Source organism: Protomyctophum bolini (assembly GCF_963924005.1).
Source record: "Protomyctophum bolini genome assembly, chromosome: 24".
In the NCBI taxonomy this organism is placed as follows: Eukaryota; Metazoa; Chordata; class Actinopteri; order Myctophiformes; family Myctophidae; genus Protomyctophum; species Protomyctophum bolini.
In genome coordinates, this window is record NC_137885.1 from 11,211,280 (window position 1) to 11,237,933 (window position 26,654).

The 26,654-nt window shown below is 41.9% G+C and overlaps 3 protein-coding genes across 3 annotated transcripts in view; 2 read left to right on the plus strand and 1 right to left on the minus strand.

Moving 5' to 3' along the window:
- The window catches only part of map3k2 (mitogen-activated protein kinase kinase kinase 2), a 316,607-nt gene that overhangs the window by 213,416 nt on the left and 76,537 nt on the right, over nucleotides 1-26,654 (plus strand). The window lies entirely within an intron of this gene.
- Nucleotides 1,611-15,011, plus strand: LOC308311740 (myosin heavy chain, fast skeletal muscle-like; the record flags this gene model as incomplete). The annotated part of the gene is made up of 39 exons (XM_080758525.1): nucleotides 1,611-1,820; nucleotides 1,914-2,057; nucleotides 2,297-2,453; nucleotides 2,802-2,829; nucleotides 2,925-3,033; nucleotides 3,150-3,242; nucleotides 3,352-3,415; nucleotides 3,578-3,676; nucleotides 3,766-3,869; nucleotides 4,359-4,497; nucleotides 4,967-5,085; nucleotides 5,243-5,392; nucleotides 5,479-5,649; nucleotides 5,840-6,143; nucleotides 6,330-6,394; nucleotides 6,686-6,773; nucleotides 6,883-7,000; nucleotides 7,113-7,236; nucleotides 7,362-7,498; nucleotides 7,778-8,033; nucleotides 8,284-8,526; nucleotides 8,665-8,841; nucleotides 8,936-9,081; nucleotides 9,224-9,314; nucleotides 9,398-9,787; nucleotides 9,901-10,027; nucleotides 10,177-10,295; nucleotides 10,402-10,598; nucleotides 11,084-11,267; nucleotides 11,405-11,570; nucleotides 11,673-11,797; nucleotides 11,947-12,255; nucleotides 12,381-12,584; nucleotides 12,678-12,803; nucleotides 13,020-13,190; nucleotides 13,278-13,382; nucleotides 13,500-13,595; nucleotides 14,198-14,326; nucleotides 14,991-15,011. The coding sequence occupies 39 exons, from the start codon at nucleotides 1,611-1,613 to the stop codon at nucleotides 15,009-15,011; spliced, it is 5,805 nt and encodes a 1,934-aa protein (XP_080614651.1).
- LOC308311742 (uncharacterized protein) lies at nucleotides 18,666-26,398 on the minus strand (the record flags this gene model as incomplete). The annotated part of the gene is made up of 11 exons (XM_080758527.1): nucleotides 26,331-26,398; nucleotides 24,537-24,632; nucleotides 23,650-23,815; nucleotides 22,104-22,769; nucleotides 21,256-21,353; nucleotides 20,898-21,023; nucleotides 20,692-20,768; nucleotides 20,076-20,254; nucleotides 19,424-19,546; nucleotides 18,960-19,083; nucleotides 18,666-18,678 (listed from the first exon to the last, which is right to left on the minus strand). Exons 2-11 carry the CDS (start codon nucleotides 24,618-24,620, stop codon nucleotides 18,666-18,668), a joined length of 1,656 nt encoding a protein of 551 aa, XP_080614653.1. The 5' UTR covers nucleotides 24,621-24,632; nucleotides 26,331-26,398.

Below are 26,654 nucleotides of genomic sequence, written 5' to 3' on the forward strand. Positions count from 1 at the left end.
ATGTCCAATATAGTCATAGAAATGCTATTACTGATGTTAGCTATGCAGTCATAGAAATGTTTCAGTGATGTTAGCTATTGCATAGTGCATGAAAAATCTATTAGACATGTTAGCTATTCATTTTTAACATGACTAGTCCGTACACATAGTATACAGCAGTGGTTCCCAAACTTTTTCATGTCAAGGACCCCCAAATTGCTTTTGCTCATTCATTTCAATTTATAGACATTTCGATTCTGTTATTTAAATGATTATTTAAATAATAATTTGTACTTTGATATCTACTAGAGTTATTATTATTTTAACCCATTAAAACCGGGAAAGCATCCATCTCATTTTTGAGTGGTGCAACCACTCCTACAACCAGCAATGTCCACCTGTTGTTGTTTTTTGCACTGAGTATTCAAAAATAGCAGACGTACAAGCGTGTCACTTTGTGCCACGAAAGATCTTGAAAGTGTCAGAAGAATGGAATTATTTGTAGGGCTCAGGTCTTCATGAGTTAAAGTAACAATATGTTTTACTTGAGTACAGTTTGGCTGGTCAAAACACCTCTGAATGTAAACTAAATTCATACAATAGAAATGTAGTGTAGTGCTGCGTTCAGATGGGCAAATAAAGATACAGAGCAAATCTGTTTGTAGCTGCTGCAAAAGATGCAAAAAGCTACAAATAAGTTGAACTGGCTTCAACTTCAGATACAAAGATGCAAAGCGACTTGGTGAAATTAAGAATGAGCAAAAAAACTAAAACAAACAAAAAATGGGAAAGTATAATTTCCTTGCGTCTAAATAATATTGAATTTTGAAATGATCCTCTATTCAGGTGTGGAACTATAATGCCACATTTAAAAACATCTCTCTTACAATGTGATGTGTGGCAAGAATGAACATTGGGATATATATCCAATTTAATTCATGATTATAAATTGTATTAAATCATTCAACTCGTGTTAATGTCTTCAAAATGATGTGTTTTTCCACCCACACAGGGGTTCACATAAGATTCAACCAGTACTGGTATAAGGGAAAAAGTGAGTTCATATTTTTCTATTAAACCTACAATAACCATAATAGTCCTATACTGTACATACTGTAGTCCTACAATTATCGGCACAGATCTCAAGTCAGCAAAGCAATGTTGTTTTTGGCAGTACATTTTTATTTTAGTTTAATCATAGTCTTTGGAATGAAACTTACTTTAGTTTTAGTCACCTGGAATGGTGTAAAGTAAAGTCACCTGGAATGTGTAAAATGTATTTTGGTGGAACTTAATGCTGTCGTAATGGCTGATTTTACACTTGCTGAAAATAGCCAATCTACAAGGTCACAACGTGTTGTAAGCTTGTAGATCTGCTATTTTCAGCATGCAACTAAGTGTAAAATGACTTATAAGTCCCTTACTAACATTTTAGTATAGTTTTTATTTGTTGATGAAATTGTCAGTATATTTAGTCTTAGTTTTAGTCATCATAGCTTAGTTTCCATTTAGTTTTCGTCAGTGAAAAAAGGTAGTCGACGAACATTTTTTTGTCATAGTATTAGTCGACAACACTGCAGCAAAGGCATCAACTAATCAATCTATTTGTCTGTCGACAGAAAGCCGCCACCATGAGTACCGACGCAGAGATGGAGCAGTACGGCAAGGCTGCCATTTACCTCCGTAAGCCAGAGAAGGAGAGAATGGAGGCTCAGTCTACCCCCTTTGATGGCAAAACGGCAGCATATGTGGCTGACAAGAAAGAGCTGTACATCAAATGTAAAATTCTAAAGAAGGACGGTGGCAAAATCACTGTACAACTGCTCGACGACAAGAAGGAGGTAGGTACAGGTGTATTCTAACATGAAATTGTGGCACAGTAGCGCTCTAATCATAACACATTCTAAAGTTTATTTTATTTTATTTTATTTTAGGAAAGAACTGTCCCCGAGGCCGACGTCACTCCTATGAACCCTCCCAAGTATGACAAGATTGAGGACATGGCCATGATGACCCACCTCAATGAAGCCACCGTCCTGTATAACCTCAAAGAGCGTTATGCAGCATGGATGATCTATGTAAGCTTTTCCTACATGCTAAGAACAGCACAGTGTTGCACCCGTAGATAGCAAAGAAAGAAAAGTACAGACTCAGAGTACAAGTTTGTCATCAAGTGAAAACAAATTCAAACTAACAGGTTCTGAATTTAACTTGCTCACTGCCACTTGATCCATTGTCCCAGAGATACAGTGTGTGGCATGCTCAGTGCTATGTTGTATGATGTAAATGTTCTCTCTCTGTTCTTTCTCCCCTTCAGACCTACTCCGGTTTGTTTTGTGCAACTGTGAACCCCTACAAGTGGCTCCCAGTGTACGACCAGGAGGTTGTAAATGCCTACAGAGGCAAGAAGCGTATTGAGGCTCCACCCCACATCTACTCTGTCTCTGACAACGCTTATCAGTTCATGCTGATGGGTACGTACTAGTCGGTACAATGTAAAAATATATATTTATGTCAACAGGTAGTTTCGAGGAAGAAATCTGATGGGTTGAAATGGACATCTAGCCGTGCTTAAATAAGAAAATCTTCCTTTTTCAAGGGACATTTTCGGTCATAGCAGCTACATCTGTCATTAAAGAAATTATTGAATATCTTAGTTTGAAATTGAGTTTTTTTTTAAGGGTAGCTGTTGTATAATCACAATATTACACAAGGATGTGATTTACCATCATTAAAAATAACGGCACGCCTGCGTTGCTGCAGGAAACTATAATGGTATTGTGCTGTAACTATGATTAAACGTTTTGATTTACATTTTACAGATAAAGAGAACCAGTCTGTCCTTATCACGTAAGTTTCCATCACATAGGCATTCAAAAAAGATCATTGTAGGCCTACACAAATTCACTAACTTCATTTCTCTGAATGTATGCATTTATATCCAGTGGAGAATCCGGTGCTGGAAAGACTGTGAACACCAAACGTGTCATCCAGTACTTTGCAACAGCTAGTTCTGGTGGAGAGAAAGCGGGAGGCGACAGCGGTAAAATCAAGGTATATGATTATTTAATTTTATTTTTATTTTTATTTATTTTAACAAATACATGTTTTGAACATAAAGCATTTATTCTGACCAAACTTTAAACTTGGCAATGTCTAAAACATTCTAGGGGTCACTGGAGGATCAGATTATTGCAGCCAATCCCTTGCTGGAGTCCTATGGTAATGCCAAGACTGTGAGGAATGACAACTCCTCTCGCTTTGTAAGTGTAACATTTTATACATATTATTTTTACATATATTATGAGAAGACCTGCAATAATTCCACAATGTAGATGGATTGGATGCAACAACTTGTGCTATATCAAACAGGGTAAATTCATCAGAATCCATTTCGGCACAACGGGTAAACTGGCCAGTGCTGATATTGAGACATGTAAGTATACAGATGATAAATTATATATTATGCTTTTATTTGAGGATTACATTTTGAGTAATGCACAACCCATTTAGATTATTATGAGTTATGTACAACCCATTATTATTATTATTATTAGTTACAGTATGAGTTATCATGTACAACCCTGAACTCATCTAGATCTGCTGGAGAAGTCCAGAGTGACCTACCAGCTTGCTGCAGAGAGAGGTTACCACATCTTTTTCCAGATGATGACCAACCACAAACCTGAGATTGTTGGTAAGTGAAATGACTGACGACGCAGTGAGAACGTAAATTGATGAATAAAAACACTGTATGTTCACCCCCTTTTTTAACTCCCTTTTCAGAAATGTGTCTGATCACCACCAACCCCTATGACTTCCCGCTGATCAGCATGGGTGTGATCACTGTGGCCAGCATTGACGACAAGCTTGAGCTCGAGGCTACTGACGTAAGTGGACATTATTTAATCTTTCTAAAGGGTCACTCACTATCTGCACTGCAGTCAGTTGCTCCGCAAAATGTATTCTCTAAAGCAGTGCTTGTCGGACCCCCGACAAGCACTTGGAATAATGGAATTGTTAAGAGTCGAGGCATTATATTTAGCTTGACTCAGTTTCACAGATAAATATTGTGAAAATAGGCGATCTACGTGTTTTGTTTGTTGTTAGGAAATCATTTGTCAATTTGACCAATGCTTGACAATGAGTATTTGTTGATTACTTTTGATGCAGTAATGGTCTTATTTGTTTTATTTATTATATAGGTATTAAAAGTCCTTAAATTGCCAGTTTAGAAATGTGCCGACAGCCTGAATAGATGTAGATAGTATGTTGCTTTTTTTTTTTTTTTTACCGTTGAGTGTACAGTTCTAAAGGATGTTTGTTAATCTAATGCCTAATCTCAATCTTTTGAACACATCTCTGCTAATTGACATCAGGAAGCTATTGACATCCTGGGCTTCAACGGCGAGGAGAAACAGCTGATCTACAAGTTCACCGGCGCAGTCATGCACCACGGAGTCATGAGGTTCAAGCAGAAGCAGCGTGAGGAGCAGGCCGAACCTGACGGCACAGAGGGTGAGCTGCACCTTTATGATTATTAATACTCAAACCTAACCAAAATATATCTTCAATTATTATTATTAGGGATGTCCCAATCTCGTTTCTTTTCTCCCGATTCCGATTATTTGATTTTGAGAATCTGCCGATCCGAAATTTGTATTTTTCTAGAACACTAATACCATATCACAACAATACAATATGGATAATATATGGAATATGGATATCATTTATATTGATACTAGTAGGGATGTCTCGATCACGTGTTTTTGCTCCCGATCCGATACATCGAAAATGACGTTATCGGCCCCGGGACAACCCTTACCCTAATTATTATTATTATTGTTTAGACTGATGATTATTTGGTTAACCTATGATTCTATAGATTACTAGCCTGTGTTGCCCTTGCTTACTGTAAATCGCTCTTTGGATTATGAGCATCTGCTAAATGCCTAAATTGCAAATTGTGTGACCATTTTCTTTCCAGAGGCTGACAAGATTGGCTACCTGTTGGGTATCAACTCAGCTGAGATGCTTAAGGCGTATTGCTACCCCAGAGTGAAAGTGGGAAACGAGTATGTCACTAAAGGACAAACTGTGCCACAGGTGAGTACGTTGCATGATTCACATGTTCTGATTTCATACACACTTTATATTCTCCTTCCTTGTTACTGTAAATCGCTCTGGATTAAGAGTTTCCTAAATGTCTAAATTGTAAAGTGTGTAATTCACACCCCTACGATTAATGTTCCTATTTCCTTAGGTCATGAACTCAGTCGGTGCCTTGGCCAAGTCCATCTATGAGAAAGAGTTCTTTTGGATGGTCATTAGGATCAACGAGATGCTGGACACCAAGCAGCAGAGAAACTTCTACATCGGTGTGCTGGACATCGCTGGTTTTGAGATCTTTGATGTAAGCATGGACTTGTTTTAAGTGGGAGATTAATTACAATTAGAAGTGATTGGCAATTTGGGCTAATGATATATTTCCCCTCACAGTTCAACACGCTGGAGCAGCTGTGCATCAACTTCACCAATGAGAAACTGCAACAGTTTTTCAACCACACCATGTTTGTTCTGGAACAAGAAGAGTACATGAAAGAGGGAATTCCCTGGGATCTCGTTGACTTCGGCATGGATTTGGCTGTCTGCATTGAGCTGATTGAGAAGGTATACAATTATTATATTTGTATGTATTACCATGGACCCAAGTCCAAATATTGGGAAGGTATATATTTGTATGTATTACCATGGACCCAAGTCCAAATATTGAGAAGGTATACAATTATTTTGTGCTTTAGTTAAATGGACATGATGTTAATATTGTTTTTGGTATCTTTTTTTTGTCTCCTTTACATAGCCCTTGGGTATCTTCTCCATCCTTGAAGAGCAGTGCATGTTCCCGAAGTCGTCAGACAAAACCTTCGCCGAGAAGCTGCTTGACCAGCATCTGGGGAAGAACAAGGCCTTTGAGAAGCCCAAGCCTGGTAAAGGCAAGGGCGAGGCTCACTTCTCCCTGTGCCACTACGCTGGCGTTGTGGACTACAGCATCACAGGATGGCTGGAGAAGAACAAGGATCCTCTGAACGACTCTGTCATTCAGCTGTTCCAGAAGTCTTCAGTTAAACTGCTCTCTGTGTTCTATCCCCCACCCGAGCCTGAAGGTATGTTTATTCATATAATATAATATAATGTGTCCTGGGATGCTGGGTTATTATATGGCTGTTTAAAGGCCAGCCAACAGGAACACAGAGGGACTGGACTTAAGCAGCCTGTCCCGATTATAAACTCTCAGAATCTGGCAAGAAGGAAGTTTCTGTAGGACTAATGATAAATCATGATTCCAACAGATAATACAAAGAAGGGAGGCAAGAAGAAGGGTGGTTCCATGCAGACTGTGTCTAGCGCTTTCAGGGTAAGAATTTGTATTTATTATTATCAACATTATATTCCTGTAAGAATGAAGCATTATTATTATGAACATTATATAAGAAATAGGCACGTCTCATGTTGGAATTAAGCTATTTCTGCTGTGGCTGATGTTTAAAATAGGGGTTAAGTGGTTAATGTATGTTTTAGAAAAACCTAAATCTGAAAAGTAACTAGTATCTAAAGAGTTCAAATAATTGCAGTGGAGGAAAAATTACAATATTGTATGACTTTTTTACTAATGACAAGCCAAATTGGCTCTTTTACGTCTCAATAGGCAAACTTGCACATGTTGATGACAAACCTGAGGAGCACTCATCCTCACTTTGTGCGTTGCCTGATTCCCAACGAGTCCAAGACTCCAGGTAAACACAGAAAATACAAATGTAGACTATGATTGATTGTGAGGCAATTCAATGCAACTTTGGCCAGAGTTTGTTCTTCTAATAATGAAGCAACATCTACTGTATACAGGATTGATGGAGAACTTCCTGGTCATCCATCAGCTGAGGTGTAACGGTGTCCTGGAGGGCATCAGGATCTGTAGAAAGGGCTTCCCCAGCAGGATCCCATACGCTGACTTCAAGCAGAGGTATTTATTCCTTTTTCCAGCAGCGTTTAAGTTCCAAAACCTAATAACGCAAAATGACCCACTTGTACAAAGTAATGCCAGAGCAAAATGACCAAGAACTTTTATAAAACAGGTACAAAGTACTGAACGCCAGCGCGTGCCCCGACGGTGCGTTCATGGACAACAAGAAAGCTTCAGAAAAGCTGCTCGGGTCCATTGATGTCCCCGTTGAGGAGTACAAGTTTGGACACACCAAGGTAAATACACTGTGAATCTGGTTTAAAGATGGGGTGCCATAGTTTTGCACTTTTTCTGTTTTGTGTGTGTCAAAGGAGTAGGAGTTAACATTACTCTAATAGATTGTTTGTAACATTGTGTTCAGGTGTTCTTCAAAGCTGGTCTGCTGGGTACGCTAGAGGAGATGCGAGATGCAAAGCTGTTCACTCTGGTCACCATGACTCAGGCTCTCGCACGAGCTTACCTCATGAGGAAGGAGTTTGCGAAGATGATGAAGATAAGGTACTTTGAAAACATCAATTCAATATTGGAAACAATTTGCAAGTAAACTTTGTCATTGCTGTTCAATGAAAGAAAGTAACTGTCAAATCACTAATAAAATATCAAACATTGCCGAACAAGCTTTTGGTGACCGTGGCAAGGAAAAAACAAGAGAAGAACCCTCGGGCAGTAATAACAACAATAGTAACAACTATGACACAATTATATAAACTAGTCACAGCCTGCAGTTGTATTACCTGGAAACCCTCGATCATGATCCACTGAAACTGTTTTCCACAGAGACGCTGTTTTCACCATCCAGTTCAACCTCCGCTCGTTCGTCTCTGTGAAACACTGGCCATGGATGAAGGTCTACTACAAGATCAAGCCTCTTCTGCAGAGCGCTGAGACTGAGAAGGAGCTGTCAGCGATGAAGGAGAACTATGAAAAGATGACGACTGACCTGGCCACTGCCCTGGCCTCGAAGAAGAGCCTGGAAGAGAAGCTGGTGGCTCTGGTGCAGGAGAAGAATGGCCTTGCACTGGCAGCGTCATCAGTAAGTAGCTACACTAAGGTCGAATCGAAACATTTTGGCAAGTGTCTGACAGTGTGCAGGACCTTTTCTTGGTTTTTAAAAGATACCCTTGCTAATTATATGTTTATCATCCGATCTTATATATGTTATGATATCTAATGTAGATGGCATGGCAGTCCCCCAAGGAGGCAGCTGCAAAACAAATCTGATATATCTCACCCAGAACAAATGCTCGACATGTCCCTCACGTATCCTTTTCATTGACAACTAGGGAGACGAGGCTCTGAATGATGCTGAGGAGAGATGTGAGGGTCTTATTAAAAGTAAGATCCAGTTGGAGGCAAAGCTCAAAGAGACGAGCGAGAGACTGGAGGACGAGGAGGAGATCAACGCTGAAGTGACCGCCAAGAAGAGGAAACTGGAGGACGAATGCTCTGAGCTCAAGAAGGACATCGACGACCTGGAGCTCACCTTGGCCAAAGTGGAGAAGGAGAAACACGCCACTGAAAACAAGGTATAGATTATACACTGTAGCCGTCTTGTCAAGTTATAGAACAATAATGATCAATTCACGATGGTACACTCTAGCGTAGCGCTCTTATCAAGTTCTAGAACAATAATGACCCATTCGTTGTGCTTCTTCACCTAAAAGGTGAAAAACCTGACAGAGGAGATGGCCTCCCAGGACGAGGGTCTTGCTAAGCTGACCAAGGAGAAGAAGGCGCTCCAAGAGGCCCATCAGCAGACCCTGGATGACCTGCAGTCAGAGGAGGACAAGGTCAACACTCTGACCAAGGCCAAGACCAAGCTGGAACAGCAAGTTGACGACGTGAGTTTATCAAGTCAATTGGATGTTTCGAATTTGAACACGGTGTGTTTATTGTCGTACCGAATAATAATAAGACAAATATATTGCTGTGCAGTTGGAGGGTTCTCTGGAGCAAGAGAAGAAGATCCGCATGGACCTCGAGAGAACCAAGAGAAAGCTCGAGGGAGATCTGAAACTGGCCCAGGAAGCCATCATGGATCTGGAGAATGACAAGCAGCAGTCTGATGAGAAGATAAAGAAGTAATGTGCAGCACAATCTTAACTATAAATGCACCACGTCTCTGTCTGTGTGTGTACGTATGTCTGTAATCCACGAATAATATGAAATGCCATGGAGAAAAACTACCACTAACATATGTATATGCATTACTGTATTCCATAGGAAGGACTTCGAAGTAAGCCAGCTTCTGAGTAAGATTGAGGATGAGCAATCTATGGGGGCCCAGCTGCAGAAGAAGATCAAAGAACTCCAGGTATAATTTTTATATGATTGATGATAAGTAAATTAGGACTTTAGTGATAAATGTGAATTTTAACATGTCCATTAATTTGAAAGGCTCGTATTGAAGAACTGGAGGAGGAGATCGAGGCAGAGCGCGCCGCTCGGGCCAAGGTTGAGAAGCAGAGAGCCGATCTCTCCAGGGAACTGGAGGAGATCAGCGAGAGGCTGGAGGAGGCCGGCGGCGCCACCGCCGCTCAGATCGAGATGAACAAGAAGCGCGAGGCTGAGTTCCAGAAGCTGCGCCGTGACCTCGAAGAGTCCACCCTGCAGCACGAGGCCACCGCTTCTGCTCTCCGCAAGAAACAGGCGGACAGCGTCGCAGAGCTGGGCGAGCAGATCGACAACCTCCAGCGCGTCAAGCAGAAGCTGGAGAAGGAGAAGAGTGAATACAAGATGGAGATCGATGACCTGTCGAGCAACATGGAGGCCGTCGCCAAGGCAAAGGTATAGAATAGATTAGTGTGTGTTAATTCTTGACAAAATACTTCAGGGGGGAAAATAAATGAGGGAATACATTGTAGGTTACTTCAGTGATTGAATGTGTCCAATGTTAACAGGGAAATCTTGAGAAGATGTGCCGCACCCTTGAGGACCAACTCAGTGAAATCAAGTCCAAGAGTGATGAGAATGTTCGCCAGATCAATGATATTGGAGCTCAGAGAGCAAGACTGTTGACTGAAAATGGTAAATGTGCACCTACATGTATTTTTTTCATGTAGGCACTTGAGAAAATTTCGTGATTAGAGATAATGCTTTGATCAGCAGTTCTCCCAGGAATATAAGGAATGTGTATTGATCAAAGATTATTAACTAACATAAAAATGTCGAACCAGGTGAGTTTGCTCGTCAACTTGAGGAGAAAGAAGCTCTCGTCTCTCAGCTCACCAGAGGCAAGCAGGCCTTCACCCAACAGATTGAGGAGTTGAAGAGACTTGTTGAAGAGGAGGTTAAGGTGAGGCCTTTTCTTTTACTTGTTTATATTATATGAATAGGCCTAATTCCGTCTTTTTGTAATTTTATCCGTCTGACATTATTTTGGCATTTTTTTCTTTTGCCAGGCAAAGAACGCCCTCGCCCACGCCGTGCAATCAGCTCGCCACGACTGTGACCTCCTGAGGGAGCAGTTTGAGGAGGAGCAAGAGGCCAAGGCTGAGCTTCAGCGTGGAATGTCCAAGGCCAACGCTGAGGTGTCTCAGTGGAGGAGCAAGTACGAGACCGATGCTGTCCAACGCACAGAGGAGCTGGAGGAGGCCAAGTAAGTGATCAGTGTTGTTTACACCAGTGATCCTTGAGGGGGTTAACTGCCAGGTGGTCCACAGTTAATGATGGAGAGTTGGTAACTAAAATGGACCCTTATAGATTTTTAACTCTCGAGTGTGAAATGAAACCAAATGGAGCCGTATTGGTTTCATTGTACGCTCATTGTACGCTCTCAATAGTTAGATTATTGTTAGACATCTGCATTACTTAATTTACAAGATGTCTACACTATTAGAAAATGTAGATTTTTATATTTTTTTGATCAACCTGTTCAACCCTGTACAATGGTACCACATCAAAATCGTATCCAACAACCACAAAATATCCTTTAGCATTAGGTCTGCAAGGCTAGATCTCATCAGATGGTGGTCCGTGGCTCAAATGCTGCATAAAAAAGGGGCCTTGATATGAAAAAGGTTCCCCTCACTGTAACTAAATATTGCTCACAATGATTTGATTCCATTCAAAACCGACCAACAGGAAGAAGCTCGCCCAGCGTCTCCAGGAGGCCGAGGAGCAAATAGAGGCTGTGAATTCCAAGTCTGCCTCTCTGGAGAAGACCAAGCAGAGACTCCAGGGTGAAGTGGAGGACCTCATGATCGATGTGGAGAGGGCCAATGGTTTGGCCGCCAACCTCGACAAGAAACAGAGGAACTTCGATAAGGTGCTTTGACGTACATTATTTTAAAACAAAAATCATTCTTGCCTCCTTAAAGTTGGGGTAATTGACACATTTCAAATGCTGTGCAGGTCCTTATAAAGAGAGGGTAAATGACACATTTCATTACTGCTCCTGTGCAGGTCTTGGCAGAATGGAAGCAGAAACATGAAGAGGGCATGGCGGAGTTGGAGGGAGCGCAGAAAGAGGCTCGTAGTCTCGGCACCGAGTTGTTTAAGATGAAGAACTCATACGAGGAGTCTCTGGACCAACTGGAGACCATGAAGCGTGAGAACAAGAACCTGCAACGTGAGTTTTCTCTACCACATTCTTTTAATAACTGTAACAAAAGGGGGAGAACAGATCAATGGAAATGGAAAGTTAATTCACTCACTTTTCAACCCACTGCAGAGGAGATCTCAGACCTGACTGAACAGATCGGTGAGACTGGAAAGAACATCCATGAGCTGGAGAAGTCCAAGAAACAAGTGGAGACAGAGAAGTCAGAGATCCAGACAGCCCTGGAGGAAGCTGAGGTAACACTTTTAGCTTCTGGATGAACAATGCACCATATTTTAGATTTCTCGCTACAGGTTTTATATTCAAACAGTGTAGGAGTAATGAGTATATGATCAATGTTACATTAAAACATCCTATAACCTTTTGATCCTGTATTACATTTCAGGGTACTCTGGAGCACGAGGAGTCTAAGATTCTCCGGGTCCAGCTGGAGCTCAACCAGATCAAGGGTGAGGTGGACAGAAAGCTGGCAGAGAAGGACGAAGAGATGGAGCAGATCAAGAGGAACAGCCAGAGGGTGACCGACACCATGCAGTGCACTCTGGACTCTGAGGTCAGGAGCAGAAACGATGCCCTGAGAATCAAGAAGAAGATGGAGGGAGACCTGAACGAGATGGAGGTTCAGCTGAGCCACGCCAACCGCCAGGCTTCTGAGGCCCTGAAACAGCTGAGGAACGTCCAGGGACAGCTTAAGGTGAAAAACATAGTAGTTAGAAACATATTCGTTAAGACACATTCAAACAACGGAACTGCTCCGAATATCTGAACACATTCTGATGTTACTCTTAACATGACCTCCTCAAATGTGATTTGTTTTAGGATGCCCAACTGCACCTCGACGATGCGTGCAGAGGCCAGGATGACGTGAAGGAACAAGCCGCCATGGTAGAGCGCAGGAACGGCCTCATGGTCGCCGAGATCGAGGAGCTGAGAGTGGCTCTGGAACAGACGGAGAGAGGCCGCAAAGTGGCCGAGCAAGAACTGGTGGACTCCAGTGAACGTGCTGGCCTGTTGCACTCCCAGGTAAGTCCATGAAAAAAAACTCTCAACATATCCAACATACAAGTCATGCACACAAACATTGCTAAACCGAATCTTTATTTTCTTTTCTTTTAGAACACAAGCCTTTTGAACACCAAGAAGAAACTTGAAACCGACCTGATGCAGGTCCAAGGTGAAGTGGACGACAGTGTTCAAGAAGCAAGGAACGCTGAGGAGAAGGCCAAGAAGGCCATCACTGATGTAAGTTAGGAGCTCCACCCCTTATCCATTCTACCATTCACATATATACTGTACCACCTGTGTCTCATGCACCTGAGTCTCATATAGCATCATCATTTTGTATTTATTTTATTAGGTTTTCAGACATGGGTTAATACACCGTTATTATAAGTATATCTATAAAGTCTGGTCTCGAGTACACATTTTCATGTACTGTATATTTTATCTCCTTTCCAGGCAGCCATGATGGCCGAGGAGCTGAAGAAGGAGCAGGACACCAGCTCTCACCTGGAGAGGATGAAGAAGAACCTGGAGGTCTCGGTCAAGGATCTGCAGCACCGACTCGACGAGTCTGAGAACCTGGCCATGAAGGGAGGCAAGAAGCAGCTCCAGAAACTGGAAGTCAGGGTAAGGTGTAGTTTTACTTCAACACGGCTTATAGTCAATTAAATATTAAGAAGAAATCATTTCATAATGTATCATTCAACTGTGAAGGTGCGAGAACTGGAGGCAGAGGTTGAAAATGCAGGGCGAGGCGGAGCAGACGCTATTAAAGGAGTCCGCAAGTACGAGAGGAGAGTGAAGGAGCTGTCATACCAGGTACACTACTATATTAACATGCTCACTTTAAGGACCATCGTGCCACCGACAAAATGAACAGAGATCGGACATACAGATGGACATACAACTAACGTTATAAATTCTCTCTCACTTCAGACTGAAGAGGACAAGAAAAATCTTGCCAGGCTTCAGGATCTGGTAGACAAGCTGCAGATGAAGGTGAAGGCCTACAAGAGGCAGGCGGAGGAAGCGGTAAGACAAATCTACATCTTTGTGACGTGTGGTGTTATCATAGTTTAACTACAGGAATCACTTGTAATGTCAACATGACCAACAACAGAGCATTGTTCAGTGTCCATGTTGCTGCTTTCCACAAGCGGCACATTGCATTTCTAGCTTGTGCTGTATGACACGCACACAGTGAAACTGCACTGCACTGCACTGCACTGTACACATGGGCGTTGTAGAACCTGGGACTGTAACATGGGTGCTGAAAGAAGCATGCTGCTGCTGCTAAACAAGGCACACATGCTGCGGACAAAGGCAATGTGTTTCAGGCATAACAGTAAAACATTTCCAAAATAGACAGAAATCATTGAATGTCGTTTCCTGTAAGCTGAGAATCTTTTTGGCTCGGAGGGCCGAACAAGAATAAAGCCATGATAGTGCCATTCCAATGAATACCTGTCGAGGCTAATTGTTGTGGTCCCAAGGCACTAATGAAAATGCTGCATGGACCACTGTAATAGCCACAACTGCACAATACAATTTCCTGAAATCGTCTTGTTTCGCTTCTAATTGCAAGGTGCTCTATTCAAATATCGAAGCTTTGAACCATGTCTATCATATTGTAGGAGGAAGCAGCCAACTCTCACCTGACCAAGAGCAGGAAGATTCAGCATGAGCTAGAAGAGGCGGAGGAGCGTGCAGACATCGCTGAAAGCCAGGTCAACAAGATGAGAACTAAAAGTCGTGACGCCAAGGTAATACATGTTCAATATGAACTGAAGGTTCATTATCTTCAACTAAGATTTATCTAAAGATTCATATTGAATATCCATCTAACATTATTGTCCTATCGTTGCAGGGAAAAGAAGTTGCTGAATAAGTTCTCCAATTCAAGTCACCATACAAAGTCATAAAATATGACCCATTGTATTCAACAAAGGTGAAACAACAGTATGTTGTTTCTTATTCAAGGGACCATACAGTCATAAAATATGACTCACTGTATTCAATAAAGGTGGCAAGAATCATATCCTGTTGTTTCTTGTATTCATTACTTTGTCTTGTGAATACCTTTTTGTGAGGTTTGAATTCTGGGTCCAACTCACCATTTACCATTTTATAAACCCATTGCAAAGTATAGTGCACTTAAACGGAGGGTAGCAGCATGCACAAATAAATACATTCACTTTCTAGGTTAAGTTTCTAGGTGAAAGTATGAAGGCGTTATTCGAGCACAAGAGTTAAGAGTGCTCTACATAAATGGGCGCATTTCCCAAATGGGACTTTGGTTACGGCATGTAAACCTCACCCCTCCCACTGCCATGTTTTGAGTAGGCCTGCTTTGGTTAACGCAAATTGAGCTAGGGGATGCACTGCTAGCTGTTGTGTATCTCAGTGTGTAGCTTGTGCATTGTCCAGGGTCTCTTTCAACAACAATGAATTAATCAAAAAGTGTAGCAGCGATTTCCATGATCACTGTGGTGAGAAAATAGAAAATGAAATGAAAATGTCCTGCTTGGAGGACAGGTGAGGGAAGCAGACACCAGAAGAGATGTCGGGTGTCTGCTAATAGAGTATAGCAGTGGCAGCTCCACTGATCCATGATTTCCAAGCCTAGAATTAAGCAGGTGCGTGGTGACTCACGAGAACGCTCTCAACTGTGTAGGCTCCAGTTGTAGGATTTTTTATTATTAATGTTTTGCACCAGAGTGCTGCTATGACGTTTCGGGCTCTCGGACAGAGTGAATCATGACCATAAAACATTTGATTATGTGAAAAGATGTGTCTGAATATTTATTTATTAGTTCAAAGAATCAAATGTGTTATGGTCATGATTCACCGGTGGCTTCATTCTAGGCTTAAAAGAATTTAAAAAAATCTTTCTGGAAATCGCTATGGTAAAAACGAATGGACTTTTGGGTGGAACCACACAAGGCTACCACTTTTATGCCCAATACGACAAATCATTTACAAAAGTAAAAATCAAACCTTTTCCAAATGTTCCAAATTCCTGTATTTAACATTAGTCCCTCTTCTGGGCATGGCATTATGCAAAATGTTAGCAAATTCCTTCCCCTCTCCCCAAAACAAAACTAAACAAAAAAAAAACGAATGTCTACAAGCCACCCAATAAGCAGATAATCAATCTAGATAGACAGAAATCATAAGAAAGGTATACCGGTAGTTTCAATTAAAATACTTTGTTTATTTTAAACCGTATTTAAACTGGTCTTCATACCATGTTACTCCAGTGCACAGTTTTCAATGGTTTTACATAAATAAATATAACATCAAACCAGTAAGAAATTACATCACATAATTGTAACAGTAGTAAAAAATCAAGACTCACAGAGATATAGTCAGAGGTAGATAGACAGACAGAGAGGTAGATAGACAGAGGTATTATATCAATGCATACTGTATTATGATCAATTACATCAATATTTTTACCAATATACCGTGTAATGATCTAGTATTTCAATATGTACTGTATAATGATCTCCGTTTCAAATATTTTTGACATGACATTTGACATGTGAGCTTACAGAATTGATTTTCAGTGGTGCTAGCTGCCTCTGACTGGCAGTGTGTGTGTATGTCTGTAGCACGTACACCTGCAATTGATTACAACACAAACAGGACCGCAACGCCACTTCCCATATAGGGATCCGAACGTAATTCCGACATTAGTACGACGTGCGGGAACAACTGTCAGACTACCGCTCGAACATGCGCTGCTCCCGTGCTCGTGGTCATCGTTAGGTTAGGGTTTGAGGTAGGTTGTCGGTCTAATGACCAAAACACGTGTCGGAACTCAGTACGGCACACAAAATATACGTAAGGGCGCACAAGGCAGTAGTCAGCATTAAGGCAGCATTAGGCAGTAGGGCTTCAGGAATAAGGCAGCATAAGGTAATTGTGTGCGTGCGTGCGTGTGTGTGTGTGTGTGTGTGTGTGTGTGTGTGTGTGTGTGTGTGTGTGTGGGGGGGGGGTCAGCAGGAAGTCAGGAATAAGGCATATAGTAATCTCATTAAAGGCACAGTTTACTTCACACTGGGTGTGATTCTTGTATGTTTTTCCTATACAGCATATACAGTATGTCAAACTGAAGGCCCGGGGGCCAAATCAGGCCCGTGAATGAATTATCTTTGGTCCGCAGGATGATATTTAATTAGTATTAGAACTGGCCCTCTGGTATATTGCACGGACCACCATAATACTAAAAGTCCCACAATGCACTGCGAGTGCATTGTCACGTATCGAGGGCCCGGGGTGCAAGCATGCGTCTTCTCTTCACTATTGATCAGCAGTGAAAGTACATCACTTGTGGTCAACTTTCAGCTACCCCTCTCCGTGTGTTGAAACACAGTCCGGCCCTCAACTTGTACCAATTTCTTTATTTTGGCCCACTGTGTATTTGAGTTTGACATCCCTGCAGTATACAGACATGACACCTAATTACGGGTATACAGTGTGTGGTTAAACACTAGCTTGTAGATCAGCTATTTTCAGTGAAGCCATTTGGTGTGCGTGTGTGTGTGTGTGTGTGTGTCTGTGTGTGTGTAGGGGGATGGCGTGGGTCAAAAATAGAGCCCCGTGTGACCCTGGTCAACTACGTATACAGTATATGGTTTTAAGTGTTGCAAAACTCTGCTATACCAAAAAGCCATATGCCTGCGTAGAGAGGTTTTGTGAAGGTAGCTTTAACTGAATGGAGGAGGGTCATTGTGTCGTTAGAAACACTGTAGAATGACAGAATTCCCGCCTTGCGGTCTACATACACCCCGACCCTCGAGGAACAACGCAGTGACCCATAAGTCACAACGCTGTTGTGCGTGAACGTGAAGCCACTGACCCCGCCTTCACAATCTAACCGCCAGGACTTGTCATTGTATCCAAAGACCGATAGATCCTCAATCTTTCGGTTGATGTCTTTGTAGGAGACTGCTATGCCAAACAAATATCCAATCCATTCTACTTCAAAGTAACAACGTTCCGGAAGACTCTCTCTACTCAGCACCTGCGTATAAAGGCTAAATCTCTCTGGATGATCAGGATAACTTTGGTTTTGTAGTGTAGCGACTACCTTTCGGTTCTCTTCCAACAGCTGGAGGTACTTGCCGGTAGTGTTGGGGTCCAATGACAGTGGAACGGTATCTGTGAAAAGAACATCAGAGAAAATTAACCATTTGAACGTGGCATCACGATTTTGGGCATGTCATTTTATTTTTGATTAAACTATCCAATTTGACACATCTCTGTTGACATATTCCCTTGTATTATTGTATTATGTATTCGTTTTTATTGTATTTGTTTTATTATTATTGTTTTTAACATATTTTCCCATGCCAATAAGGTCCTTTGGTTGGAATTGCATTGGGAGTGGGGGCGAAATTGATTGGTCAGACTCCTTGTACTCAAAACATCACACAGACGTACTCCTCAAAACCATAATTTGAATGAGAAAACTTTAACTCTTCAAAACCTAAATTTGAATAAGAAAATTTAACTCCTCAAAACCTAAATTTGAATGAGAAACATTTGACAGAAATATATATATACCTAAACAGCTATAACATGAATTTAATATCATATCGTCTATGTCCCTCAAACTTATTTCTAATGGTTTGAGCCTCTATCACCACTCTGATATAACCAGTCCATCGCATTTCTTTTTTGCTTCTGAAGCTGTTTTAGCTGCAGTAGCACAATGTTCTGAGGTGGTGGGGGTGCTGATATGCAACTAATTTAATATTTGAGTCATTATAATGCTGATGCTAGATAAACACAGGCTTGTTTCCATTCCATGCCAGCTTGGAAACTCAACAATGGCCGGACATTATAAACTAAGTGGAAATGCAAATTTGGAACTGAAGACTGACGAGAGGGAGGATTGAGGAATTATACAAATACATTTAGTCAAAGGTTTTCAAGTTGGCCCGTCCACACTCTGGCATTACATCATATGACTCCACTCCAAAACTCACATTTTAAGAAGTCCTCTCTGTTTGTACTGTTTCCTGGAGGCTCCGATGCATGGGAAACGTCGGCTTTTGACGCTCGAGACACTGTAGACACAGTAAATCAGTAACATCACAACACCATACTGAAGAATGGTTACATATTAATGCACAATCTAGAATAGATGAAGTCCAGTAGTGAAACATGATTGAATGACCTGCACACAACACTGCAATGTATAGACGCCGCTGATGTGTTCCGTCTATGCAAGCAGTCCTGGTTCCTTGTTCTGTGGTTGATATTACTAGCGTCTTTGATAAAGTAACTTCACACTGTGTGATATCTAGCAGTACCGCGCTAAGCACTACTATCAAAGTTAAACCAACACTGTAAGCGCTGTAGTTACAACACTCGGAGGAGAGGTACTCGCCCAAATTAAAATCCTGGAGGTGGCGGGGTAATCGCGTCTGTCTCTTCCCCCGTCCTGGGCGTCCTGGACCAACTGTCCTGGCTGGTGCTGGAGTACTCATCTTCACCTGCAGGCTGGACTCTGGAATGAAGGATTAGAATAGGGTACAGGCTTTAGTTTAGACATATTACTGGTCCGACTGTCCTTAGACCGACAGCCTACCTCAAACGCTAACCTAACCCTAAGCGCAAGCACGGTTAGGGTTGTCCGCATGTCCGACCGTTGTTTCTGCATGTCGGTCCGTTGATGTGTCAAATATGCGTGTGCATCTCTTAGAATATACTTATAACAAACCCTAATAACAAAACCTTGATGAAAAAACGAAAGCTGCCTTAATATTACCATGTTTTATTTTTATTGTGTCATGCTAATACTACTACTTAAATGTCAAATCAAAAGTGAAAAATAGCATGAAACGTACTGGTGTCCAGGTGGTCTTCGGGTGCCTGTATAAGGAGGTCTTCAGGTTCCTGTTTAATAGAAACGGTGTTGGCTGGTGCTGGAGAACTCATCTTCACCTGCAGGCTGGACTCCACAGACTGGTCTGGAATGAAGGAATAGAATAAGGACTTTCATTTGACATGGGTTGTGTGGATGAAGGTTGCATGGGACTGCATCCACAAACCACAACCAATGTCAGATCAGAGGTTGCAAAGAAGTGTTTTTCACTTCTTTACACGCTCCGATTTGACATTGGTGTGACTGAAAAGGGTCGTGACCCAACCTGTTTATTAGGAGTAACTTGTTTAGCTTAAAATGACAATGACTATACTTAGCCCACTTAGTATTTGCCCTAGCCTCAATGACCGTTGCAGGCTTATGAAAAGGCTAAAATGGAATTTAAATAGCATGTTATGACCTGGCATCCTATAGTAGTGTGAATAGTTTCAGATTCAAGATTTTTTGGGGGGGGATTTTGGGGGGTCAGACTGAGGATAGGTTCTTGGTTTACCTATGATCCAGGATTACTATTTCTATGCAGTTGATGACATTAACTTGTGTTGACTTTGCTTATTGTAAATCACTCTGGATTAAGAGCGTCTGCTAAATTGTAGCAGACGATAGTGCCGTACCGTCTGGCACGGTAACTTGTTGCTGGGTGACCCCTCTCGCGGCGATGGATTCAGGGCACAAGCGCTGAAGTGGCCGGTTCTCTGGCGTCTTCTTGTTTTTGGTCGTCTTCGAGGAGCTGGCGTCGAGCATGGATGGCTGCAGGATCCGCTGCAGGATCCGCCTCCTGGCGTTTATGAACCTGGAGACAGGAGGGTGCACCTTTTTATGTGAGCTGCTAAATGGAACCATTTGTCCATGAGAGAGAAAATAATCGACTCAATGCAACCACGAGGGGCTTTTTACAAGGCCTTTTCCAAACACTGCGAAAAGATTTGGCAAGCATTTGATGTCAAAGCCAGTCATATAGTTGACACTTGACACCCAATTCATTCAGTCCATTTGGTTACATCTGTACACTCCCAGAGATAAATTAAGAATCTTTACAGTGTAGATTGGGGTCCCCGATATTTTATCAAACGGGATGGGTCTGTGGTCTACTCTCCAATCTAATGCATATCAAACTGTGGGCCCTTATATGTAAAAACGTTGAGAATCACTGTATTAACTGACCAAACATACCAAACAACAGGTGCTGTTTCTAATGATTCTTTTGTATGTGGAATGTCTTTAACTCACCAGTTGTTAACCTGTAGGAGGGTCAGGTTTGTCTGGGTGGCGATCTGTTTCTTCTCATCCTCTGTTGGATATGGAAACTGTGAACATTTGGAAAACAAACAAAACTAAGTATTTTTTTCAAGCTTTTTGGCTTTTGTGCCCTTATTGACAGTTACAGTGAAGATGGACGGAAACATAGGCTTTTTCAGAAAACCGTTAGGATTTACCCGTTTGTGCTGGAAGAGCCACGAGCGCAAGACGTTGGTGGCCTGCTTGGGGATGACACGCTTGTTCTTAGACGAGCCGTCGTCGTCATTGACGAGGTTCAGATCCTGGTGGAGCGGCAACTGTAGCTGAGACACACAGACAAAAAGGTTAATTTGTTTGCCAAATGAATACAAATAAATATATGATTTTGTTTTTGTGACCAACTTTATTTTAATTTTTAATTTATAAATACAATTAATTTCAACATTAATTAGCACTTCAATGTATTTCTCAATTTCAACCCATCACATCAAGATACGGTATACAACTGTCCAGAGGCACAACTGTAGAAGAGAAAACGGTATTAGGATGTACTACCTGGTTGTTCTGGACGCGTATAGGTCCAGGAGAAATGGCACATGTAACCGGCTGGCCTTGTGGAGGGACTACAGTAACAGGCTGGTATACTGTTCTTCCTGGAGAAAACACAACACACACACACACACACACACACACACACGTTGAGACGAAGCAGTAGAAGGTCCTTAAAGATACATAACGTCAGTCTTACCCAATACCCAATCTTTCTGTTGTATGAACACAAGGCTGCTGTACTTTATACCTCATATAGTATGAGGTATAAAGTACAGCAGCCACTACTGTTCATCCTGATGTTCTGGGGATCTTTATAAAGTTAGTGTTAGTAAAAAGCAGGTAAAAGAGTAACGTTTGAGCAGACCAACATCAGTCACTCTACCATTCAATACAAGACCTTCCCGTTTACGCCGCAGATATGTCGTCTCCGCCTACAGGAAATACGTTCGCTGCGACCAGGGGACCGGTCTCTGGGCGTGTCTATACTGCCTCCCCCCGGTCAGCCTGATTGAGGGGAAAGTAACTGGTTGGAATAATGTGTTCCTTCCACGCACTACGTCCTACCGGGGACACTCATGGAGGCATGAGCTCAGTTCGGGGCTCACCTCAGGTTGGCAGAGGGAGAGCAGCGCCCAGGGTTACAGCTTAGGCAATTGGCACCGGGAAAAATGCGAAATCATGGGATCAAAATGTAATTGAAAATAGGGAGAAAAATAGAATTGCAAATGCCAATGCGTAGTCCAAAACAAATTATTGAATTGTCATATTGAACAGCAAGAGTCCTGCAACGTTACTGAAGTTAACCTTACAGAAGAAACAGAAGAAACACAGAAAGAGAACATGAAACATACTGGAGTAAAGGTGGTCTTCAGGTGCCCGTTCAAGGTGGCTTTCAGGTTCCTGTTCAAGGTGGTCTTTAGGTTCCTGTTCAAGGTGGTATTCGGGGGCCCGTTCAAGGTGGTCTTCGGGTGCCCGTTCAAGGCGGTCTTCGGGTGCCCATTCAAGGTCTTCAAGTTTCTGTTTGAGGTGATCTTCAAACTCCTGTTGGTCTTGAAGTTTCTGTTTGAGGTGATCTTCAAACTGTTGGAAGTGGTCTTCAGGTGCCTGTTGAAGGTGGTCTTCAAGTTTCTGTATGAGGTGATCTTCAAGTTCCTGTTTGAAGTGGTCTTCAGGTTCCTGTTTAAGGTGGTCTTCATGTTTCTGTTTAATGTCATCTTCAAACTCCTGTTGGAAGTGGTCTTCAGGTACCCGTTTAAGGTGGTCTTCAAGTTTCTGTTTGAGGTGATCTTCAAGTTCCTGTTTAAAGTGGTCTTCAGGTGCCTGTTTAAGGTGGTCTTCAAGTTTCTCTTTAAGGTGATCTTCAAATTCCTGTTTGAAGTGGTCTTCAGGTTCCTGTTTAACGTGGTCTACAAGTTCCTGTTTGAGGTGGTCTTCAAGTTCCCGTTTAGTAGAAACGGTTCTGACTGGTGCTGGAGAACTCGTCTCCACCGTCTCCGGGCTGGACTCCACAGACTTGTCTGGAATGAAGGAATAGAATAAGGACTTTGATTGACATTGGTTGTAGATGAAAGTTTAAAGGTATATTCAGTGATTTCACTTAATTCAAATATCACTTATTTTGTTGTTTTGTTGTGATAATCCTCTCTACTATAGAGTGTGCTGACCATATAAGGAGTTCCTCCCTGTCCCCAGTTAACACCTGGGGGTCAAAAAACCGTAGGTTTCGTTTTTGACTCTCTATCCTGATTGGACGAAGGCTTAGGTCCCACAGCCAAAAACGAAACCTACGGTTTTTTGAGTGAAATCACTGAATATACCTTTAATGGAAAACGGAGGGAAAATAGGGTGTAAAGATGGTGGACAGAACTAGTACAACAACATGGCTGGATCATATGCAACAGAGGAGCTATATCGGTTATCGGTAGGTAGTCTCAAGGGCCTTGCAAACGGGGAGCGATAAAACGCGCCTATAGTTAATTTTCAATGAGACCTGCGTTTTTGCTCGGAGGAGACCTGTGTTGATCCAGGCAACAACGCCTGTGTTCCTCGCTTCACGTTTGCATGGCCCTTCATAATAAATTAATGATTAATCACACCTAATATATTCCATGTGTGTGTGCATTCGTGCATGTGTCGAGGGGGAGGCACACCAAACATCCGACATGCAGGAGCGCCAAACTTTGTTGCATTCACGCTGCCACTAGTATAATATTGCACCCCATAAGCTCCGTAGAATGGTAGAAACCACCAAACCGCTGTGTTGAATTTGATGTACACTTTCAATTTTTAGATTCATGTCCATCTGACTGCGACATCTAGTGGCCAGGATGAAAACTAGATGTATCTCTCTGCAGTAGTCAGTGTAACCCACCAGTAAAACAACTCAGTATTACATACCTATTCTGTACAACTTTAACAGAGGCTTCTTCTTTATCATGTACAACTTTAATACAGGTTTCTTCTTTGCATTACACCCGTCGTCCACCTCTCGCTGTTCCCCAGACAACGTTGAATATCTTTTGGAGGCCCTCTTCTGATACCGTAGACGTCTCCCTTTGATCGTCTGTGGAAATATGTATATGTATATGCATATGTATTTAATTGTTGTTCAGGTGGGTTGCTATGCATTTCTCAGCTTAAATTGTACATGGTTCCAGTTCCAATTTTGTCTGCTCATGTGTCACTTGTTCATCTTGTATTCGTTGAGTATGACTTCTCTCTCCTGACTGGATAAAAATGGTGTCCTACTCCTGACCTGAAAATGTATTTTCTGATCATAAAGACGGGAGGAGGCAATGAGACCCCTGTTACTGAGTGAACGTTCTATCTATACTATAGCAATCATTACTATCAGAATACATAGTTATTGTCTCTGCCAGGCTGAAGTGAAGGCGTGGACGGAACTATATTTTTGCCCATGTCCATCCATCCGTCGTCTGTGTAGGCTACAGCTAATCTCCATCACCATTAGACCGATTGGTGTGAAACTGCGCACGCACGCACGCAAGCTCGCTCTCTCTCTGGAGGAGAGAGCAGAACCTCTGCCCCAAAGTTTTCACATTGGCCTGTTATAGCGCCACCAGGAGCCCAATTTTTGCAGAACTACTCCTACCGATTGTGTCCAAACATCACACAAATCGGTACAAATTATGTCTATAGTCATGTCATCAAGCCGTACCTGTCCAATGTTTAATATTGAATCTTTGATTTCTATTACTACTTAGCCTGACGTGACCGAGGAGCACACTTAAATTAAAGGACTTTAAGATAAAACATGAGATTACCTCTGTAGTATCATCCTGGATGAAGAGTGAGACGACTCCACTAAGCCGAGCATCATTATTCACGGTTAAAATGTAGGGACGCATCCTCCTCCTGGCCTGAAAGATGAATAATTAGAGCTTGAAATTATCGTCTTACTATCTGCAAAAGTGTTTGTTTCATGAAAATCCACCGTATTCCTAAGTCAAGAAATTCCTTGTGTCAGAGTTTGGAAGCACTCGTTATCAGTAAAGCAACCTCCGAGTCCTGCTGCATGTGCAAATTCAAAACATGGGCTGTTGAGTGATACTCAACGATCACTTCTAAAAAAAATCATCTGCTAGGAATTTATTGACAGGGAGTAGCTCATAACATGTCTACAAACACAAGAAAGAGGATAATTCAAGCTTTCCGTACAGCTGCAATGTTGGTGAGTTTGACATTATTTAATACAATTAGATAGGACAGTTCTGTTTGGATGAATGGGCTGTCTATGGGAAGTTGCACCTAGGTAGCACCTTGCTGGCAAGATGGTAACCGTGTGCATATCATCAATTGTTATGTGAAGTTGATGTTGATTGAATGTCCCATCTTTAAACAAAACATTGATTCATTATTTAAGTAAACATCTCTGTATGATTGCATTCACTGCCAAGACCCCCCAAGCGGAGGGTCTGGTGGTCCTCCACAAGAAACGTTTTAATTAAATTACTGTAGTAGATTAAAGTTCCTGTTTTCTGGTGAATTTTGGAACAATGATACCAAATCCAGCAGAAATGACAATCCAGGAGTGTTGGCAGCCCTGATCATAATCAGTAATAACAATAGCCTACATTGTTATTGTAGTGTATGCTATGCACATTGCACAATACAATAGATAGAGGACCGTTATGTAAACAAGTCTTAGTGGCTTTTCGGTTTCTATGATCCTCTTAGCAGATTTTGTATTGACCTGTACCCATGAGTCTACAAACTTTTAATACCATTTTCAGATAAGTAATAAGTACAGAGTGACGGATGACGTTTTATTTTATTCAGAGGCTTTCCGCATTTTGAAATTGTATTATTTGATAGAAAAACACCCAATGTATTATTAGCAACAGTAATGGTAGACAGCTAAATGATAATTAGGAACCAAATGGACCCTCATGGGTATGTATTGTAGTAGTCGTAGAGTGTACTACAAATGGAACCAAATGCCATTTGGTAGCTCTGGTCAATATAATAGCCTACTGCATTGCTTCCGTTGCAACGGAATTAGAGCTATGAACCAGAGCTAGGCATTTGGTTCCATTTGTACACTCTCAGAGTTAAATCAACTTTGATTTTACAATATAAATTGGGGCTCTCAGGGATAGAAATGTCATTCAATGGGGGTCCGTAGGACCGTAGCCTAATGCATGTCAAACTGCAGGGGGTACTTTTTACATTTTACAACACTTAAAATTAAACGGGTTGGGATTCACTGCTAGAGCCGTAAAAATCTTCTCTTGTGTGGGTCCCTGGCATATCTTTTCATATGGGGGTCCGCGGGATAATTAGTGTCAATTTGGGGGTCCTTGACATGAACAAGTTTGAGAACCACTGTTTCTACAATGACCACCACGATGCAATTCCACAAGACATTCCAACAACACACATGGCTGATGGCTCATTGCTCTCTGCTAGGACTAGCGTTAGCAGCTATGCTAGCACAATAGTTGTGTTTTTGTGTTGTTAAACATGCATCATTATCCACGCCACGCACTATATGACACAGTAAAAAACACACATTCTGCACCGAAAACAACAAGCACGTACAATTATAGTAATTTTACCTGAAATAACAACAACTTCGACAATGAAAACCGCACAACTGCGGCTGACGCTCTTTTCACAGGAGGAGAGTTGCCACTCACTTTACTTGCCATTAAGTTGCCAGATATCGTGACGGGCGCAAGCAACAAACAAGCCAAGCAGCGGGGGTTGTTGACTTGTTGTTTTGCTCTGACGTCGGGTTCGTTTACCAGGGTCCAGGAGTGGCCAGGGCCAGGGGTCCTTGAAGCGGTTCCTGGGGGTCCCCAGTCAAATGATTGATAGCAGCCTACTATAGGAATAGGAATCAACTAATAAGACCCGGATTAATTTCTACTTGCAAAAAA